General features: G+C 40.5%; 1 protein-coding gene across 2 annotated transcripts in view; it reads left to right on the plus strand.

Moving 5' to 3' along the window:
• The window catches only part of nat16 (N-acetyltransferase 16), a 43386-nt gene extending 20891 nt beyond the window's left edge, over positions 1-22495 (plus strand). The window contains exons 2-5 of one of the 2 annotated variants that reach the window (XM_028564418.1): positions 18243-18468; positions 20222-20446; positions 20573-20916; positions 21401-22495. In XM_028564418.1, the coding sequence (XP_028420219.1) occupies positions 18253-18468; positions 20222-20446; positions 20573-20916; positions 21401-21629 (1014 nt within the window). In that variant the 5' untranslated portion in view covers positions 18243-18252 and the 3' untranslated portion in view covers positions 21630-22495. Of the gene's footprint in view, positions 1-1667; positions 1797-1904; positions 2087-18242; positions 18469-20221; positions 20447-20572; positions 20917-21400 lie in introns of those variants that run through there. The other variant, XR_003690944.1, reaches the window with a different exon arrangement.
• The last annotated feature ends 363 nt before the right edge of the window (positions 22496-22858 follow it).

The following is a 22858-nucleotide window of genomic DNA, read 5'->3' on the forward strand; positions in this document are numbered from 1 at the left end:
AGTCGTTTATAAATCCGAAATGAGGGACATCTGGCTGCACCAGAAAAATCCCGGAAGTGGAACGTCATGGATACAGACTAGCGTGTTGATGACATTCTATCATGCGGCTGGTACTACCGGATTATACAAAAAAACAAGGTTGAAGAAGAAGACACCGCAAAGAAAGCAATGAAAATGTCTTTAAAAAAAAAAACAAGAACTTGTGTCGAAACACAGTTTTACTGGAGAGACGGCTAAATTCGGGAACATCTGTCGGTAAGGGCTGACGCCGACAATCGTTGTTCATGACCAAATTATGAATACAGTATATAGAACATTATTTTATCTGTTTATTTCGTTATGTGTAGGTATATAGATGGTTTCAAATACATGTTTATGTTAAAATAAATATACCTATACACAAAGTTATGCGGTGTCTCCTGTTGTACTGGTTTGCCCCCTTATGGACATAATGCACAACAATAGATATTTGAATATAATGAACCTGTGTTTTTTTTTTTTTATTAGAAGGAAATATGTCATTTTTGGCCAATTTTAACAGCAGCTCCTCGGTGCAGCAGCAGCAGGCAGACAGTTGGAGACAGTGAAGAAGAGAGCCAATTAGGGAGAGAGATCGGGTGTGTGGTGCTAATCCTTGGCCCATTTGTGGTCTCAGACTGTAATTAATATTCATTAACATTAAAAATGAGATAAAAAAATCATCAAATTGAGTGCCATATCGCTGTTTTCCAAGCTACTGTAGCTCGTTGGTTTCATCTAAACTGGGGCGGAAAAAAAACATACTTTTTGCCATGGTATAGAATACGTCAGACCATTAGCCACACCCCCATTCTCTGTCCGAGAAAGAACGTTAACCTCAAAAAAGCAGGAAGTAACACTGGCAGGAGTGGGGCTCCAGGGAGCTCTAAAGTATCATTTGCTACACTTGACACCACGGCCAACAAAAGACTGCATACATAATCACAGCATCTGTTTGCGTCTCAATAGCCAACTGATTCACACATTTTCACCTCTCTCCCTCCTATTCAAGCTGATCACCTGAAGAGAAGTGAAAAGGTGTGCACTCAATAAGGAAACTCCCTCTCTCTCTCTCTCTCTCTCTCTCTCTCCCCTCTTGAAGCTGGAATACACTACTGCAGTCTGATTGCAGTAAATCTCCCACAATCACTGCTCCTCCTGGTGGATAGATAAAGCATTGCAACTGGTTTCCACCCATGATGCTTTAGGGGTGTTACAAAGCGGCACTGAATTCACTACATCATTGAATGTGTGTGTGTGTGTGTGGGGGGGGGTCATAAACCAACCAAGTGTAGAGCAGGGACCCAGCAGGGATCATCCACGGGTCAGCCTGGGCCCTATCACAGCCCAGCCGGCAACCTTAGATGTAGAATTGTCTTGGTCAAGTCACATAAATGTGATAATCTGATGGTTTTTTTTATATTAGAAAACAGGAACAGGAAAAAAAAATGGAAAGAAATTGCAAGTATTGCTAGCTTTACTGCTATGGTTTGCGACTCAGGAATGCTAAAAAAGTGGTATAACGTCTTGTCAAAAGCTCATCAGGGGGGGTCACAGCCTACAAGAAAGCTACTGCAGCAACTTGTAAGCTTATATGACCCCGCTGAATTATGCATAGTGCCTCAGATAACGCATTATTCATTGCACAGGTGGAGGTCTTAAACCATTGAGCACATTTCCTGAAGTGGTTCAGTGAATGCTTGGAGAAAGTAATGCTTCAAATAGTGGAGTAATGCTTCCTCTGGTGCTGGTTGACGGACTCTAGAGTTCTTGCCAAGGTAAGGGCACCGAGAATAAATAGTGTTTTTTCTTTTCTTCATTCAGTTAATTACACACAAATGTCAACATTTATATCTTCTCTATCTATCTCCTGTCTTTATTTCTAGGAAAAACCCCCCTTCTCCATATCCTGGGCCCCTGGTAGGTCCGTTACCAGCCAAAGGCACAGAAGAATGGACCCAGGGAACATTGCATTACGAGCAGAAGAACTGTGAATGAGAATTCAAACATTGTACATAAACGAGCAATACAATGCTCTTAAAAATTAAAAACAAATTTAAACACTAAATGTTTTTTTGGGCTCTTTTATTTGTTATTCTGTTCAGTCAGTTCAAATCAATAATTTTGGAAAGATTTCGACCAAACATTGCTATCATCGTCGGGGCGGTGTGGGGATGTGTATATGTATTATACGCTTCACAGTTAGTAATTATTATCTTGTCGCATCTTGTTGCCTTCATGGAGGACATTGAACATGTGATGCGCCTCTTCACAGCACTTTGTGTGATCTGAAAAGAAACAATACATAAAAGTATGCAAGGCTACAAAATTCTGACCGCTACATTGTAATCTGCTCTTGATACAGTTAATAATCGGGCCCCTGGGAGTGGTGTATAAGGCCATTGCTCTTGGCAATATTCTTGGGATGACACCTTTGGCCTCCTCTTACACAGCTGCTTTTAGGCCTGGTCACACCAGCAAAATGCATAATTCTGCATCAAAATGAGTTCATTCCAATGGAATGAACTGGTGGGAATGAAGTGTGCGCAATTTTTTCACCTCGAGTTCAACTTTGGTCAACTTTGGACAGTGTATTTGCACTGTTGACCAATTGTCAGCATTACTCAATTAAATTAAATGAATAAACAAAATACCAGGACGGATTAAACAGCACTTTGCAGAGAAAATAGAAATAATAAGCTTGGAGGGCTATTGTGACTGAAGCCACTTTCACTAAGGACCTGAAAGTTCCAAAATGTTTGAATTCAGGTCATCAAGCAACCACCACATTTGATGTTCTGCATCGAACACCACTTGTGCGTTGATGCTGTGATATCTGTTGCGGTTTACCCATGGTTTCTCGTTCTCGCTTGAAGTTGTGATACGCATGTTTGCCTTCCATAACACAACCATCAAAGGGACAAACTTTGTATAACTGCGGAAAATAATTGTTGTATGCTCACTTCTGCCCCCTTACTGCGGCCATCTTTCCCTTTTTGGCGCCCCCCAAAGAGGGTTTTAGCCAGAGCCAAAGGAAAATCCCCAGCGCTAAAACGTCTTTGACTTCCAGCAATCAACTCCCCTCTCATCCACAGATGCTACATTTCACACATCCTCTGTTAAGCCAGCTAAACCAGCTAAACTGCCTTCTTTTGACTGGACCTGAACGCTCTGCTGTGAAGCTAGCGATAATGGGATCTTTTTGGAGTTTTACCGTCCAGAGTCTGTACCGGACACTCCCGGTGACCCTGCTGCCCTTGGGACCGGAATCCCTGCGCGGTGATCCTCTGCTCCTGGCCAGAGGAGGAGCTGCTGCTGTCGGGCACGGAGCTCTCAGCCACCCGTCAAAGCCCCGACTGCAGGTCGAAAATGGCAGTGAAGCCAGATCTGGGTCTGACATAGTATCAAATTGAGACAGTTTCATAACCGGTTAAAAACTCCTCGTAGCCACGTTAAAAAGTAGTCCACGTCTGTGTTTTGGTACAGTTGGTTCTCACACCTGATGCGAACCACACAAACTGTACTCAAGACCGCACCGATTGAACAAACGTGCCTGGATACGGTACGCAGTGTTCACACTAATCAAACAAACTGGACGTTGGAGTCATGTGTACTCGGATACTGGCCCAGGTCCCTGCTGTAAAAGCCCCCTTACTGCATTATATTCCATTATATTGTTATGTTTTGAATTGCCTCCCCACTTAACATGGGTCGCCCCAAACCTTGCAGTCTTTCTCTGCCTGCATAATGTGCCCGAGATGATAATGCAAGAACCAAAGACGGACTTCTGAGATCCAAAATGTCAACTACCATGGCGACATCGTTTACATCGTAAACATTGTCAAACTAGAAGAGAGAAGATAAAATATTTGGACATGGTCGTCTTCCTGTCAGCTTCTCGTGAGGCGTCCAATGTGGAATTGGTTGCCGTCCATTTTGACCCACGCATGTCGGATAGTGTCATTTTTGTCTAATCCAAGAAAGGACTACTAACCAACTCCAGCAACTATTTGAGCTCTCTTAAAAGTTACTACATGTAGATTTTTTTTTATGTTTGTGTGTGTGTGTGTGTGTGTGTGTGTGTGTGGGGGGATGGGATGGAAGGTGGTGGTGGAGTTGGCAGGCTTGATGCAGGGGCTAGTGGGTAGCAGCTAGAGTGTACTACCAATTGGCGCCAAAGTAAAAAGATCCTGCATATGTTGACTTTAAAGTACCTGTGTGTAGGATTTGGGAGAAGGGTCTAGCTGCAGAGCTCCAGACTCGGGCCCACTTCCTCTGTCGGACCCATAGGTCCCCAGCTTGGAGAAGTCCGGGGCGTCTGAAATGGTGTACGCCAGAGATGATACAAGGATACAATAGCTTGCCTCATAGTTCATAGTACAAGTAATAATAATTATATTCCATTTCTGAGGAAAGATATCATAAATCCTACACACTGATCCTTTAAATGTAAGCATATTTCTAAGTCAGTGGTAAGACAAATTTGAGGGTAGGAATAAAGGTGAAAGATTATTAATTTTATGTATGAATCAAGCCTAAAAATTGAACTTAACTGAACTTAACAAAAATGATATTGCCAGGTTAAACTAATTAAAACAAGATAAAAATGAATGTAAATGAATTTCAATTTTAGTTTGTTAAAAATAATTGCTAAAATATCTCAAAAGGAGGCAGCATGAGTTTCATTCCAGGAGATGTTAAGGCCATTCTCCAACCATGACTTTTTATGTATATGTAGCTATGTATTTCTGAGACATTATACCCTAACTAAAACAAACCAAAAACTACAACTAAAACTAAAAATTTGTAAAAACTAAATTTAATAACCTTGATGTAAACACAGTACTAATAAGATCAGTGTATAGTTAGACTTCATTTCAGCACCACTATGACCTATTAAAAAGCCTGCTGCAGAATGAGTATTGGTTGGCATGCCTCTCTCACTATGGAAGGTATTGGTTTTTAGATGGTACACTATGGTCATATCCAACGGGATATAAATGGATTTATATTGACTGCATATTGTTGCATCAACACTGGGTTTCTTAAAAATGCTCGCAAAAGTTCGGATGTAACCCCAGAAGGGAAAATGAAGGGGGGAAAAAGCTAAATTATTATTCAAAAACTATTTGTGATCCCTAGTTCAGACATTTACAAGCGTATAATGCTGTGAAAGACACGTGTATGCATGGGTGTTGTCGTGTACAGCTAAATAATTACATACAATTTTAGACTTATCACTGATTGGGGACCTAAAACTAATCTACATCTTGTAATACCGATATAATCCCCTTATTGTATATGACAAATCATAGGACTGTCAATTTCAATGCGGGCACCGTTGTGAGTCAGAAATTTTGATAAAACATTTAATAACATCTAATTAAGCATTTGATTTAAACCGTAGAGTCTCATGCTATTTTATTAAAATTAAATAAGCTTCCCTTTTGTAAAAAAATATTTACAATGGGGGTTACCTCTGGGACAGGGAGAGACTCTTTCAATACTAATAAATCTAAAAGTTGCCATTAACCATGACCTCTGCCTTTATAATGTCCGGCTATGGAGTCATCCATATTGATATAATGGATTAATATTTCACTAAACATCATTCCACAAGGTCATTTTAGAAAGCAGATCTTGAGCCACATATTTTTTTGGTTTTTTTCAGTCACATGTTAACATAACAGCAGCATGCCTTAATGGACATAGATGTTAGGAACCATCAGTCCCTTGTTGTAGTGACTGTGTCAGTCTTTTTATAGTGTCAGTTATTTTAATTTAAAAAAAAACAGAGTAGGAATCATGCAGATTATATTATTAAATATACATAAAATACTTCAAAACCACAAAATATTGTGTTTTACAGATTGACACGTGCTACTACTCAGTGATGGAAGAAGTACTCAGATCTTTTGCTTAAGTAAAAGTAGTAATATTACCGTGTATTAATTCTCTGTTACATGTAAAAGTCCTAGGGCCCTATTTTAACGTTCAAATTTTCCCTCTGAAATATAGTGGAATAGAAGTAGAAAGTGGAATGGAAATCCCACAGTAAAGAATAGGTAACTCAAAATTGTACTTAAGTACTTGAGAAAATGTACTTAGTTACATTTACCACTGCTTCAACAGATGACGTTTTGTGTCTTACTCCTAGTGTGTTTTTGCTGCAACAATGCTTTTTAGGTTTAAAGGTCCTATGACATGCTGTATTTTGGATGCTTTTATATAGGCCTTAGTGGTCCCCTAATACTGTATCTGAAGTCTCTTTTATATAGACCTTAGTGGTCCCCTAATACTGTATCTGAAGTCTCTTTTATATAGACCTTAGTGGTCCCCTAATACTGTATCTGAAGTCTCTTTTATATAGACCTTAGTGGTCCCCTAATACTGTATCTGAAGTCTCTTTTATATAGGCCTTAGTGGTCCCCTAATACTGTATCTGAAGTCTCTTTTATATAGGCCTTAGTGGTCCCCTAATACTGTATCTGAAGTCTCTTTTATATAGACCTTAGTGGTCCCCTAATACTGTATCTGAAGTCTCTTTTATATAGCCCTTAGTGGTCCCCTAATACTGTATCTGAAGTCTCTTTTATATAGCCCTTAGTGGTCCCCTAATACTGTATCTGAAGTCTCTTTTATATAGTCTCTTTTATATAGGCCTTAGTGGTCCCCTAATACTGTATCTGAAGTCTCTTTTATATAGACCTTAGTGGTCCCCTAATACTGTATCTGAAGTCTCTTTTTATATAGCCCTTAGTGGTCCCCCTAATACTGTATCTGAAGTCTCTTTTATATAGCCCTTAGTGGTCCCCTAATACTGTATCTGAAGTCTCTTTTATATAGACCTTAGTGGTCCCCTAATACTGTATCTGAAGTCTCTTTTATATAGACCTTAGTGGTCCCCTAATACTGTATCTGAAGTCTCTTTTATATAGCCCTTAGTGGTCCCCTAATACTGTATCTGAAGTCTCTTTTATATAGCCCTTAGTGGTCCCCTAATACTGTATCTGAAGTCTCTTTTATATAGACCTTAGTGGTCCCTAATACTGTATCTCAAGTCTCTTTTATATAGACCTTAGTGGTCCCCTTCTTTTATATAGACCTTAGTGGTCCCCTAATACTGTATCTGAAGTCTCTTTTATATAGACCTTAGTGGTCCCCTAATACTGTATCTGAAGTCTCTTTTATATAGACCTTAGTGGTCCCCTAATACTGTATCTGAAGTCTCTTTTATATAGACCTTAGTGGTCCCCTAATACTGTATCTGAAGTCTCTTTTATATAGACCTTAGTGGTCCCCTAATACTGTATCTGAAGTCTCTTTTTTATATAGCCCTTAGTGGTCCCCTAATACTGTATCTGAAGTCTCTTTTATATAGCCCTTAGTGGTCCCCTAATACTGTATCTGAAGTCTCTTTTATATAGACCTTAGTGGTCCCCTAATACTGTATCTGAAGTCTCTTTTATATAGACCTTAGTGGTCCCCTAATACTGTATCTCAAGTCTCTTTTTATATAGACCTTAGTGGTCCCCTAATACTGTATCTGAAGTCTCTTTTATATAGACCTTAGTGGTCCCCTAATACTGTATCTGAAGTCTCTTTTATATAGACCTTAGTGGTCCCCTAATACTGTATCTGAAGTCTCTTTTATATAGACCTTAGTGGTCCCCTAATACTGTATCTGGAGTCTCTTTTATATAGACCTTAGTGGTCCCCTAATACTGTATCTGAAGTCTCTTTTATATAGACCTTAGTGGTCCCCTAATACTGTATCTGAAGTCTCTTTTATATAGACCTTAGTGGTCCCCTAATACTGTATCTGAAGTCTCTCTTTTATATAGACCTTAGTGGTCCCCTAATACTGTATCTGAAGTCTCTTTTATATAGACCTTAGTGGTCCCCTAATACTGTATCTAAAGTCTCTTTTATATAGACCTTAGTGGTCCCCTAATACTGTATCTAAAGTCTCTTTTATATACACCTTAGTGGTCCCCTAATACTGTATCTAAAGTCTCTTTTTATATAGGCCTTAGTGGTCCCCTAATACTGTATCTAAAGTCTCTTTTATATAGGCCTTAGTGGTCCCCTAATACTGTATCTGAAGTCTTTTATATAGGCCTTAGTGGTCCCCTAATACTGTATCTAAAGTCTCTTTTATATAGACCTTAGTGGTCCCCTAATACTGTATCTGAAGTCTCTTTTTATATAGCCCTTAGTGGTCCCCTAATACTGTATCTGAAGTCTCTTTTATATAGACCTTAGTGGTCCCCTAATACTGTATCTGAAGTCTCTTTTATATAGCCCTTAGTGGTCCCCTAATACTGTATCTGAAGTCTCTTTTATATAGCCCTTAGTGGTCCCCTAATACTGTATCTGAAGTCTCTTTTATATAGACCTTAGTGGTCCCCTAATACTGTATCTGAAGTCTCTTTTATATAGACCTTAGTGGTCCCCTAATACTGTATCTCAAGTCTCTTTTATATAGACCTTAGTGGTCCCCTAATACTGTATCTGAAGTCTCTTTTATATAGACCTTAGTGGTCCCCTAATACTGTATCTGAAGTCTCTTTTATATAGACCTTAGTGGTCCCCTAATACTGTATCTGAAGTCTCTTTTATATAGACCTTAGTGGTCCCCTAATACTGTATCTGAAGTCTCTTTTATATAGACCTTAGTGGTCCCCTAATACTGTATCTCAAGTCTCTTTTATATAGACCTTAGTGGTCCCCTAATACTGTATCTGAAGTCTCTTTTATATAGCCCTTAGTGGTCCCCTAATACTGTATCTGAAGTCTCTTTTATATAGACCTTAGTGGTCCCCTAATACTGTATCTGAAGTCTCTTTTATATAGACCTTAGTGGTCCCCTAATACTGTATCTGGAGTCTCTTTTATATAGACCTTAGTGGTCCCCTAATACTGTATCTGAAGTCTCTTTTATATAGACCTTAGTGGTCCCCTAATACTGTATCTGAAGTCTCTTTTATATAGACCTTAGTGGTCCCCTAATACTGTATCTGAAGTCTCTTTTATAGACCTTAGTGGTCCCCTAATACTGTATCTGGAGTCTCTTTTAGATAAGCCTTAGTGGTCCCCTAATACTGTATCTGAAGTCTCTTTTATATAGGCCTTAGTGGTCCCCTAATACTGTATCTGGAGACTCTTTTATATAGACCTTAGTGGTCCCCTAATACTGTATCCCTTTTATATAGACCTTACTGTATACTGTATCTGAAGTCTCTTTTATATAGACCTTAGTGGTCCCCTAATACTGTATCTGAAGTCTCTTTTATATAGACCTTAGTGGTCCCCTAATACTGTATCTAAAGTCTCTTTTATATAGACCTTAGTGGTCCCCTAATACTGTATCTCAAGTCTCTTTTATATAGGCCTTAGTTGTCCCCTAATACTGTATCTGAAGTCTCTTTTATATAGGCCTTAGTGGTCCCCTAATACTGTATCTGAAGTCTCTTTTATATAGACCTTAGTGGTCCCCTAATACTGTATCTAAAGTCTCTTTTATATAGGCCTTAGTGGTCCCCTAATACTGTATCTGAAGTCTCTTTTATATAGACCTTAGTGGTCCCCTAATACTGTATCTAAAGTCTCTTTTATATAGGCCTTAGTGGTCCCCTAATACTGTATCTGAAGTCTCTTTTATATAGACCTTAGTGGTCCCCTAATACTGTATCTGAAGTCTCTTTTATATAGACCTTAGTGGTCCCCTAATACTGTATCTAAAGTCTCTTTTATATAGGCCTTAGTGGTCCCCTAATACTGTATCTCAAGTCTCTTTTATGGTATGGCCTTGACCAGCTTGCGGCGACGGTTGTAGCTCTATTTCCTCATGGGCGGGCCAAATTTTCTGGGCAGAAGAAGAGAAAGGGAGGTAACCTTTCCCCTTATGATGACATAAGGAGAAGATTCCAGATCGGTCAATCTGAGCTTTCCTTTTCTCAAAGGCAGAGCAGGATACCCAGGGCTCGGTTTACACCTATCGCCATTTCTAGCCATTGGAGGACCATAGGCAGGCTGGGGGAACGCATATTAATGTTAAAAAACCTCATAAAGTTAAATGTTCATTGCATGGGACCTTTTAATACTGTAACAATTAGCTGTGGGCACGCTGTGTGCCCGCAACCGGCACCATGCTATTACCTCAGTTTATAACCAGAGTAGAATACATTATAAAAGATCAAATGTCAAGACATTTCAGTAGTGGTTGTGATTATATGTTATTAAAACAAAATACTATACATGATGAATCAACCCGTTCTCACTCCCAACTCGTTTGGTCAGTGGCTTCCAGCGTCAGATACCGACGCAAAAATCACCCCTTTAGCGTCTGTATGGGATGCAACAGGCATAGCAGTAGTATGAAAGACCCAAAGTCCTCGTAAGGAGGCAGGTTGGGGTGGTGGATGGGTCAAACATCGCAGAACTTTCACCCAGGAGACTGGATTTTGTGTCCCGTTCTTGTCACTCCCGACCCAGAGCATCGAAAGTAGCGCCAGGAGGTCCAGACAAAGCGCGTTGTAAAATGACGCCAAAGGGGTACCCAGAGCGCCAAATATCGCCGTGGATGGGATAACATTGGAATTAGTTGAAAGCCCCCTGCGTCTGACTGAGAGGATAAAGGAGTATTTTTGTGTCGGTAACTTAACGCCGAAGGCATCTGACCAAGCGTCGGTTTTTGACGCGCTGGGACTGAGATTGTGTTGGCTGTATAGAAACAGGTAGATTGGCATTTTCTTAAAACATAACTAATCCTACACAGAACCAACCAGTGTAGTTGACAATATCGAAGTATATCGCACAGCTGTCTTATTTTCATGGCAACAAGCACAGAGTGATGATTGACAGATTCACCAACTAATCATTTTCTGGTGCCTGTGTGTCAATGGTTTGTTTCATGTATAGGCGGGGCTGCGTGGGAAAAATGACATGGAGCCTGCTATCGCGCAACAGAGTGGTTTGCGTATGTGTTTGCGTCGGCAAGGAGCCTACTGGCATGAAGCACTGGAGCCAAGGATCTACCCAGGAGACATGAATGATTTTGGTGTCCATGTTCTCATCACACCAACAGGATAATCTACTGAAGACATGGTGTGTTCCTTTGAGTTTTGTATTATTCAGGTGCAAGATACCTCTGTTCTTTTCAGTATCTTTTCTGTTTGAAAGTGGGGGAAGACAAAGAGGAGAGCTGGCAGCGTACTCCAAATAAATCAAATCTGGTGTGTTAACAGAGACTAAAAATGGCCTGATCGTGAGGAATGCGTGTCACATTTGACTTTGATCTCCAGTGTGTAATCGGCCTCTCTTTGCGTGCTAAGTTTGGCTCTTTATGATAAACCATCAGATGAACAATCTCTTTTGACTTACAGTAGGCCTATATAATTCCTATAATGCTACTTCTTGAGATTTGAGCTTTTTTGGCATTGCTGAAACTCAATTATAGATTGAAGAAAAACTATAAGGGCTGGGCTTAAAAAAAATCCATTTTACAATGCTAATCATTCTTCATTTGAATGATCCGATGGATTCATAAAATCCTGAGATTGATTTTTTGAGGGGCTCCATCTTAAAGCTAGACTGAAGATAGTGGTAGCATATGCAACTAGACAATCTAAGGAACCCATGTCATGCTAAATAACGCTCCAAAGTTGGGTGAAATGTTAGTACGGGAAAAACTGCCATGGCCATTTTCAATTCAATTCAATTCAATTTTATTTATAGTATCAAATCATAACAAGAGTTATCTCGAGACACTTTACAGATAGAGGTGGTCTAGACCACACTCTGTAATTTACAAAGCCCCAACAATTTCAATAATTACAGTAATTCCCTCAAGAGCAAGCAGTGCAACAGTGGCGAGGAAATGATTCTGGGTTCTTTGCATGATTTCTAGCATTGGTTCTCAGAGAATCTATTTCATATCAAAGCAAAATTGATATAGTAACTGAAATATCCCTAATTCAATTGATAATGAATTAATTGAAAATGGAATCGGGACATTGTGAATCGGAATCGAATCGATTCAGGAAATCAGTGGCGATACCCAGTCCTAATAACTATTGGTAGATTCTGAGCTATTCTTTGTGGTCATTGTTGGTACTATTTTGTGCCAAGTGTATGGGTATGTTGGTCAATTCACCAACTAACTCATGTGACGGAATGCGCTTCTTTGTGCGCTTCCTTTGGATAACCGATTTCTCGTTTCCATTGTGTCTTTTCACACCACCGTTCCAAAGCTCCCCCATCTGGCATGGGCATCATTAAATAATCGGATCCCAATCTGCAGCGAGCATACTGGCAATTGCCCGCAGTGGCGTATTTGATGGCAGTTCAACAGTCTTTTGCAAATGTGCCAAATTCCATTTTGTTTGGAGTACACTGCCAGCCGAAAGAGAGGGAGGAAGTAAGAGCATGAGAGAGTGAATAGGAGAAGAGTGAATCAATGAGTGTGTGAAAGAGAGAGAGAGCGGGAGAGAAACACAAAAACAAAAACAGCATTGCTCTCATTGGCAGGACCAGACTACCCAGCCAGGCCTGACACCTCATGTCAAAGCATCAAAGCATGATGGAAAAATACCAGTGTCCACAGTGTGTACGTGTGTGTCTGCTGTGACCAGACAGTGTTTTCACTACAAATGCCCTTACAGCTCACATGGCCCATTGATAGATTATTGGAACATGTCTAGCATTTCTGTTTTAGTCTCTACAATCCAACAACTCCCGCTCCAATCCCCTCTCTTAATGGCATTAAAAGACAGTGCTTTAACACACACAACAAAAGCAAACAGGTAATGGAAAGGGGCCTTAAGATAACCAAGTACAGTCCCAGTAACAAAGTAAGAACAAAGAAAAATGGCCCCCGAGCTTGTGTTGTAAAGAATGATCATCCATTCGTTATACAGAGATGATTCACTATGTTGGCCAGGGTTTTGGACACGGCTACAGCAACATTCCTTGTAGAGGAGCCTGTTTTCCATAAACACCGGGTTTATCCAGGAATACCAAGTGAAACGTGTCTGTTGTGTTAGACTTGCTTACTGCTGATGCTGTGGAACTGCCTGTTCTGTTTTGGAGTGTTTTCAGCATCGCAGCAGCACTGTAATGGCGTTCCTGGAGCATTTTATCAGCCACGGCTAGTATTGTTATCAATATTGTTTTTTCATCTTACCAGCATGACCTGTAGACGTGTCTTCATGTATTCACAAATTGGAGCTAAAGCCTGTGTTTTAAAAATGTTAAGTTGCTAGATCTTGAAATAAATTTAATTTTCAAAACCTTTCATCTTTCATTTGGTCACTTTTTTGGACAAAATTGCTATCATTACATGAGTAGGCTTTGACTCAAGGCTTGTAACATATCCTCTCTCGTGACCCGTCACTAAGTTCCCCTCTTGGCATTTCAGTGCTACATTGCTCGAACGTACTCAACGTGATTCTTTCTCTACGTGATGATTTTTTCAACTTGGCCATGCCACTGCATGCTGCACCTTTGACCCTACCTGACTGCTGGACTCTGTTTCTGGTGAGCTGGTGTGAAGTGCCTGCACTTGTGCTTTCATATTTAGTGATGTGGTACTATTCTTGAGTCCAACCTTCTCCTTTATCGTCATCTACATGCCAATTGGACACTCTAAACTCAACGTTTCCCTTGCCCTTTCAGAGCCCCTAACTGCTGCATTTTGGAAGGCACCATATAGATGTTCTCAGTTAGTTCTCAGGAAACTGGCCTTGATATTCACGTGGCCCTGGCCCTTCACTTTCCTTGGGTTGCGCAGTCTCTGGGTGTTGGACTTCAGTTGGAATCCTGCCTTCTTGCTTTGTTAGAAGCTTTCAGGACTTGGTGTTTGCAGTTGTCACACATTGGCCACCTTACTACACATATAAGACTGGAATGTCTTATATGTTGATTGCTTGGAACTAGTTCTTTCTGTTGATGTGGCACTTCAGTACAGTCCTACTCTTCCCCTATGCCTGCCTTGCTTCAGGGCCCCATTGAGATCCTTAAGTATAAAGCTGCCCTGTGTGTCTGTGTGGCCATCTGTTAGTGCAACCCATTCAGTCCCAGTAATCCTCTCTCTTTGCAACCATGCGTCCACAATTGGGCAGATGTGGTCGATGCAGAAGAGGAGGCTAAAAGTAGTCTCATTCTTGAACCTGTATTCATAATCGCTACTCGAAATAAGCAACTGGGAAAGTTGAAGCTAATGCAGTAAAGCAGCGGGGATAGCGATCTGCCTCGGTATATGCCACACTTGATGGTCCCTTAGGAAAATAAGGGGTTGTTCTTTACTTTCCTTGATGCTTCATAGATGCACATATATAGAGAAAGAAAGACTTTATTGTTTCCAAGGGCGTAATTTGTTTCCACAGTGTGTGCCTGGGGTCCTGTATCTGTGTCTGGTTGGGAGTAGCATGAAAAATTGGATGAGGGGTTGGCCATGGACGTGTTCTATGGTGAGTGGTATGCGTGCGATGGCTCTGGTATTGAGATACAGAGGTCTGAATTACTGACCTTCTAGAGCAATAGGCATTCGAGAATAGATGTACAAAAGGCCGTCTATCAGCAGTGATTGTTGGAGTGCATGTCAGAGAATAGCGCAGACAAGCGCTTCACACCGCGAGCGGCCACCACAAAGAAAAAAAAAAGACCGCCGCTGTCCGGAGGATAGCTAGCCAGTTGAGATCGCGGGTGTGCGTCCTTGAGAACTAGCCACACACACACACACAACCATACCAAAGCTACCCACACCCATGTTTGTACTGTTATTTGATCTTAATAAAGCATCAAAAGAAGTTGTCCCTGTCCGTGTTTTAACAGACACACCTGGGGCAAAGTTGAAAACCAGAATCCACTACAGGGAAGTTCAAATGCAGTCCTATTCTAGCCCTCACTAACAATAGATGTGTTGTATTGAATTGAAAGCTCCAGATTGGTGTGCTCGGCCTTACAGGCAGGTTATAGCTCAGTTGTCTGATAGTTGGTGCCAGTGGCATCTGTATCTGTTGTGTTGCTTTAGTCTGGCGAGTAGCAGTTGAAGCCTGTATTTAGCAGTCTTACAAGCCTCAGTTATAGACATTCCATCTTGATTCATATTTAATCAGCACCGCCTAGTTTGACGGTTGGATTTTAGTTTTGTGAGCCTGGTGCATTAAGCTGGATGCCAGTTACACCTGGTAATAACTACATTTGGTAAGCATAATGCTCCTCTGTCATCATCTTAAAGGGGAATTTTTTTCTTCTTCTTCTAACCTGGACCCTATTTTCCTATACATTTGTGTGTAAGTGAACAACAATCTTTGATGTTGATCCATTATTGAGCAAGAATGCTGTAACCAGTAGCGGTGAACTGCGCTGCAATGAAATACTATGGGGCGATAGGGTCAGTCAATGTACCATGTAGCGACCGTCATTGAATGTCCACTAAAAGTGCTGTTTTTGCCACGACAGGCTCGCATTGTTATTATAAATGTCTGACTACATTATGGAAAGATGGTGAAGTTGACGTTATCCTGCCATGCTGGTGTGTAACTTATTGATGCTAGATCAAGACAGTAACTTTAGCTAATAGCATTAGCTTACCACCGTTCTGTCTGCAGCTCTCCACCCTTGGAACAGCATTTTTATTTAGGAAAAGGTGCTTTGGTATAGGATTTCTTCTCCTTTTTAACTGCCGGTATTCATCCTCGATCAAAATGGTCACTGCAGACCTGATTTGATGGACCGGAGTCTTAAGTTTTAAGTTTGTAGCTGTATGCTAGCACAACTAGCCTCAACTTCAGCCTGCATGTATCTAAAGGTAACGTCTTTTAAAGCCTTGCTAAGTGTAGGTGACATTTTGTTGGCAAAATTCAGGAAATGCGCAATTGAAAATCTTTTAGACAACACAAAGCAACCCTTTCTGTACTTCAAAACAACAAACTCTTTCCGCCACTCCTCTCTCCCGCACCTCTGTCGACCGTAAATTAACCGTGCGAAATTTCAGAACATGACGGTTACAGCGTTCTCACTCAATACTGGACCAATTTTAATGATTTGTGTTCACATAAGTCACACAAATGCACGGGAAAATAGATTTCCTTAAACCTGCCCCATGTGAGATAAACAGTTGTTATTTGTCAGCCCAGGACCTGGTCTGGGAATCTGTCTAAATGTGACGGGCCAGATGTATCTGCCAGTTCAAATTAAACATGATCTTGCAAATTTGTTTAGTTTCTAGGCTAGCCAGTACCTGTCTTTGAACTATCTTACTTTACTCTGTGTTGGGCTTCCAGTACAATTTGCAGTCTCCTGCTCATTATTGTATGAGTATGAGTATGGGTGGTACAGGGGTCAAGTCCAAAGAACTGTGGTTCCAATTGTGGTAACAGTAGCTCCAGCTTGGTCTTGAATTCCAATGAATGCAATTTGCTCGTGTTCACAGATGTCCATGGCAGTGCACCTCCTACTGTTTGTTTGGGGCACCTGCACACTGGGGGTCAGAATTGAAGTGGGATAATGTGAATCTTCCAGGCGTTACTCCCTCCCAGTGAAATGCATGATTGGCAGGTGAAAAGACTGAAAGAAGAAAGGGATGTTCCATGTTAGGGTTGGGTTAAAATGTGGTGTCCCAGATGGACAGGATTAGGATTAGATGCTCAATTACATTAACGCAAATTTGTTTTACTCAGAACATTTGCTCAATTGGGGCAGCTTTCAGCACTTGACAGCTTTTGAAATTTACGTCAACAAAATTTGCTCAATATTTGAAAAAAATCTCTTGAGATGTCATACCCAGCCCTACCTATATGTTATTGTATGTTATTATGTTTTGTTGTATCTTATCATATTGAATCACTTCTCTTTTGTATGGCTTCAAATGCTATGTTGAATGTTTTCTTTTTGCACAAGCTTGTGTTTGTGTTTGAGTTGATGACCGTTTACTGCATCATGTGTTAAATGCATTGTATCTCAACTTCATTAAATGCAAAAATCTTCATAAGAGCAAGCATCTTGTTTTTGTTTTCCTCGCTGCTTTGTTTTCCCGGCAATATTAGCAATATTAGTTTGATTTGCTTAGCGCCGAGAGCACTTTGCCAGAACACTTTGTGCACCCACTCCAATGACAAACAAGTAGTATTTTATGTACACTCGTGTATCTAATCTGGATGACGTAACGGTATTGTGAGCTTTTGGGGCATAACTGTTTAATGAAACAAATCAGTTCCCAGTTTTTTTCCGTTTTATCTTGTTTATTTGCTACTGTGAATTCTTTAGCCAAGTTCTGGACAAATACCAGTGTTTGTAATGTGGAGTGGGTATCAGAGGGTATTAGTGTACGGATTAGGGGGTTGAGGGTATGGATTTACAGGATTTATTGGAAACGACATAGGGATCAAGATAGGTGCCAGTCTTCCACTTCCTGTGTCTGTTGTCATTTATCTGTTTTGGCCCATCCTTCTGGCTGTTTTTGTCTCTTTGGCCTGTCTCATTTGTATTTTTGTTTCCCTACATCTTGCATTTGTTTTGTCCCTCTGGTCCATTCATCCACGCTCCCCTACACATGTCTTTATTCTGCAGTCATCTGTGTTTGGCTTCCCTTTGGTCAGTTCTTTGGGGTTGATTCAGAATGTGGTAGTCAGTAGTTGTCTTTATGGTAATGTTTTGTCACCTGGAGTGTTTTTGTCTCATCTATTTCACTTCTATTTCTTTTACAGTCCCAAGGAAATGATGACAAATACAAATCTTTAACCAAAACCTAAGAAGGTCATATTACAATTGGCAATGCTTCATGACTTGACGAAGATTTGATAAAATAAGGCCTATTTTCTAAATGTATTTGCTATGCTTTACCAATGCTACTGATCTGCTTTCATGGGCTAATTACAGTATGTTTCATAAACACTGTGTGAGTCATACAGTATGAACACATAAAGGATTATGCATTATGCAGTTGTGATTGGGCCTATGCCTGTGATATTGATGTCTTTTCTTTTGTGCACAGGGTCACTAATTTGATTATTCTTTCCATGTTATCACTTTAAGTGGCAGATGCATGATTGAATGTGTTATATTTGAACACTAAGATGATATTTTTGTGTGGAGTGGACATGGTTGTTTTTTGTTTTCTGAGTGATTACATCATTAGTCACAAGCAGCTGTTATCCAGGCAGACATCTTTGTAAAAGATATAAATACAATAATCTCTCCTCCACTTTGTATCTCATCAGTTATTTCAAGATGAAGATCGATACCAGCCTGACTATGCTCCAGCTGCCTGAGGCGCTGTCCCAGGCAGGCCTTCAGTTCTCGGTAGCCACTGAAGAGGACTTCGATGAGATCATGGCTATGAGCCAGGACATCTATGGAGGCCTTGACTACCTGCCCACTAGGTACACCAACTGGCTGCAGGAGACCAACCGCACAGTCATATTGGCCCGCAAACAGGGGAAAGTGGTAAGTTCAATGAATAGTATGAAAACATTTTAAAGTTATGGGTGTAAGAATAGGCTGGATTAAGAATAACAATGTGAGATTTGTCTCTTTGGATAAGTTACTTTACCTTTTCGTTACTCAGCCCAGGTCTGTCAAAGGTGCTTTTAAGCAACTCCAAATTTATATATGATGATAATATCATCTTGAATTCACAAATTCTTTATTTATTATTGCAGGGAGTGCAGAAGATCCCATTTTTAAATAACTATAACCCAGAAACTATAATAATAATCTTAGTGTGCAGCAATAAAGTGGCTCCTGCACTGATAAACAAATGAGGGAGTTAGAAAAGACTTAAATAAACTAAACTGGTTTAAAAACCATTCCAGTCATAACCATTTGAACAGGTTAGGATGAGGCTCGGGCTAAAACATTTTTCTTAAGACTCGCAACACTTCAGCCTCATATATATAAAGAATAACACCGCCATTATCTTTCTCATCACTCACGTTTTCTTGAACACGTATCTCTGCTCTGCCTCTGATTGGCTAGTACTCGTTGCCATCTGGGTCAGAACCAATTAGAAGCAGGATGTGGGTGGGAAACAACTCTGCTGTCTCCTGTGTGTATGGGGAAAGGGGAGGGACAGAGGGAACAGGCAAGACAAACTCCTACATTTAAATAACATAGAAAATATCTGCTTGACAACTTATTATGGAGTTGGGAACAAGCCCAAATAAGCAACTACACTTTAGAAACAAGCCCAAAAAATAAGACGACCCATGACTAGCAATATTTGTAAGCGACTTTACAGAAAAACAAGCCCAAAGTCGCTTATAATAAGCGGACTTGGCAACACTGTCACACACACACAAACACACACACACGGTGGATGCAGGAAAAACCGGAGATGAGACGTACAGGATGACCTAAATTGAGGCCAGCTACTCTCGTTATTGTAAGATCAATAATAAGTCCAATAAGTCCTTTATCAAACCGTATGAATGTGTGTCCCAGGCCAGGATAGGAAATTAACTAGCAATGTAAAGATTAACAAGCCACTGACAGATATGTTCAAATTAGATATATAATAAATAAATTATATTAATAAAATATGTATTAATAATAAAAAATAATTTGGGCAAAAAAGTTAATTTCCCACCCTGTAATGAATTATCAAATTGTAATTTGTTACAGTCATGACAGCAAAACTTTTCCATTCACATATTCCTCAAGTGCATTTTGAAGTATGGCATTAGAAAAGCTCTATGGAAACGGCAAAATCTATTTTACTCACAGGACTGATGAGCTGTTTCTGCTGTTAATGTCTTTCTTCTATTTCCTGAAGACCTCTCCCAGCACCCCTAATAAGAAAGATAATTGTTGCTGCTTGAATCCATGGCCCCATTCTTTCGGTCATCATCCAAAGTTCGTGACTAAAGATGAATGTTAGAACGTCCCAGTGCGCACTAAGGGTCTCGGCCTTATCACTCTAGCAGAAACACATCATGTACTTTTTGAAGATGATGTGGTTCTGCTGGCTCGTTGCTTAGCCTGCTGCCACCGCAACTCAGATATGGATAAACAGCAGACAATGGCTCACGCTCCATGCTCTAATTAATGTGTCCTTGTTTCCCAAATCTCTGAAACAGGTCATGCTGCTCTGCCCCAGCTACAGGAATGATATACAGTTCTTAAAAAGCATCTTTTCAATCATCATTTGATCGTTTGTAATTTCGTTTTGTCTTCCTTCTTCCTCTGTGATACTTGTCAGATTGCTCTGGAGTCAGTGTGTGTGATTGACGATGGGGAGACTATGCTGGTGGAAGGTCTACGTGTCGCCCCTCAGGAAAGGGGCAAGGGCGTGGCTGGAGTTCTGCTGCGCTTTTGCTGCGAGCTGGTCAAATCCAAGTACCCTGAGGTCAAAGTAACGCGCTTGACCCGTGACGATCAGCTTGGACCCAAGGATTTCCAGAAGTATCGCCTCATAACCAAGCAGGTACCAGCAACAAAATGGTTAATGGCTGTTGTTAATGACCAACATGCTTCAGGCAATAAGCCTGGCCTCAGGGTGTTTTCTGTTGTAGTTCTTTGCCAGCTCATACGTTGACTTTGTTCTCTACAGGCTATTTTGCTGGTGCGCTTCAGAGCTGAAGACCTTAAGTTTCGTCTGTCTGAGCTCGGTCTGGATGGAGACATCCAATCCACTTTGTCCACCTCCTCTTCAAACCCTCCTCCGGTGCGTCTTGACCACACAGCTGTCCACCGGCTGTATCTGACCACTGACCTGCTGCAGGGGCTCCTTCCTAATGGCACCATCATTCAAGACTGGCAGCCATTCAAGCTTTTGCCCAGTAACATGGCCATTCTACTGAAGAAGGACATTGACTGGATGGTGGATGATGTGTCCAACCCTGCTATGGCCAGCCTCTGTACCTTCCCTTTTAGGGTGCCCATTGGAGATGACTGGTAACTGTCCTTTCTTTGTTTATTCCAAAAATGATTCATAATGCTGGTTAATTACTGTCCATAAGAAAGCGTACAATAATGTAGTAACATGAACTGCTTTTTACCAAAGCATATTTTTGTCGCTGACGGGTGAAAACCTTACATGTCCAAAACGTTTTTCAGGAAATGAAAGAACGCTAATTTGAAAACATTTGATTAAGCTTTTAACCTCCGATGAAGTCAGATAAAATCGCCTCGCCACTGTTTACGTATTTGTAAAACCCACAGACCGGCATAAAGGGTGTCCAATAGCAGTGATATATGAAAAAAAATGAAAATGACAAAATATGGAGATAAAAGGTTACTGCCTGACAGCAACATTTTGATCATTAGGGGTGCCAGAGAGATAATGCAGCATAAGATACTCATAACATTTAAAAGCACAAGTTATCATTTTCAAAATAAGACATTGTTTTCTTACTGGTACACCTTTTTATTTAACCAGGTATTACCTGAACATTGACATGTTCGGTAAAGACCTGGACCTGGCTCGGCAGCAGTTCTTGTGCCACCTGCACCGCCACACTGCTAACCTGAATGGTCACGTGATGTGCCAGATGTTCCTGGACCCACCACTCTGGAAGGCCATGGCCGAATTCTGCCGCAACACATTGAGCGTGGAGCTGGTGAAGGAGTACACCGAGCAATGCGTGGTGGAGTCAGACGTCGTCTAGTGACAGACGGTGGATGGGAAAAGAGTAGAAGACGAAGGAGCCAGAATGAAGACAAGGGTCTAGACAACAAGGAATGGACAACTCAATTACACTAAACAGAAAAACACAACCCTCTGTACTGAGGAGATAGAAACCAAGCAAACAAAATGTAGTTTCTACAAAACAACAACAACTTCTAAGAGTGCAGTAAGTTAGATTTAACAATACACAAACAAATACAGGGAGTGGACATAAAATCATGAAAACATCATGTAATCAGCTATCTTAACGATTAATATTCAGTTGGGGTCAGCGGTGTTGATACTACTTTACAGTCATTAATACCATTTTTAAGGCGGTAGTTTTGAGGTTCTTAATATTTCATGCCCACAATGTGCATAGAGAGTGGGGACTAAATAACATGAACACCCCTTAGTAGAGGTCTTCATGGGACAAAATGTTTGGAAAACATAAGCAAACCCAAAGTTAATTTGTTTTAAATAGACCCAATTGGAAAAGTGGTTCCAAGAGCAGTCGGACCCCATTTGAATAGCCAGAGAATAATTGGCTGCATTTTCAAGATGATTTACAATCAACGTCAACGGTGCACATTTTTGCAAACATTGGTGCATTTTTGGTCCAAAACATCAGTGTTAGGGATAGGGTTAGGGTTAACCCTAACCATAGGCTAACCCTAATGCAGTCCAATGCACTACAACACTACAAACTACAGCCTTAAAAGGGACATATAGAGTTTAATAAATCAGCTTCTTAGCTTATCTCAAATTTTATTATAATGATTGCATAGTTTTTTCGTATTATATCCACCCTCTGTATGTCGTATGACATGAAAATGTGTAATAAGAGTGATGAGATTGGGAAGGCTTTCTCACACCGGTAGCATTGATGTAACCTAAAACCTAAAAACAGTCAACATGCAAATGCTATTCTTTGAAGAAAATGTTGCCTAAGTACCCTTAGGGAATCTCAACCCTTTCATCTCTATTTCTTCTGTAAATATGAACCTTCTAAATATATTCACAAGCTGAGTTGGGTTACTAAATCTGCACAACTCTGAAGGCACTTTATTAAAACTACACAGACAGGTTGTGTCTACGTTAGAATGAAAAGGAATAGTTCAGAATCAAATATGGGTAATTTACAGATCCCATCGCTCTAAGGTTATGGGTGCATCTACTAACTAGTATTACCTTAGGGACATCATCAACAAATCTCTGCAGAAACAACAA

This window comes from Perca flavescens, chromosome 19 (genome assembly GCF_004354835.1).
Source record: "Perca flavescens isolate YP-PL-M2 chromosome 19, PFLA_1.0, whole genome shotgun sequence".
In the NCBI taxonomy this organism is placed as follows: Eukaryota; Metazoa; Chordata; class Actinopteri; order Perciformes; family Percidae; genus Perca; species Perca flavescens.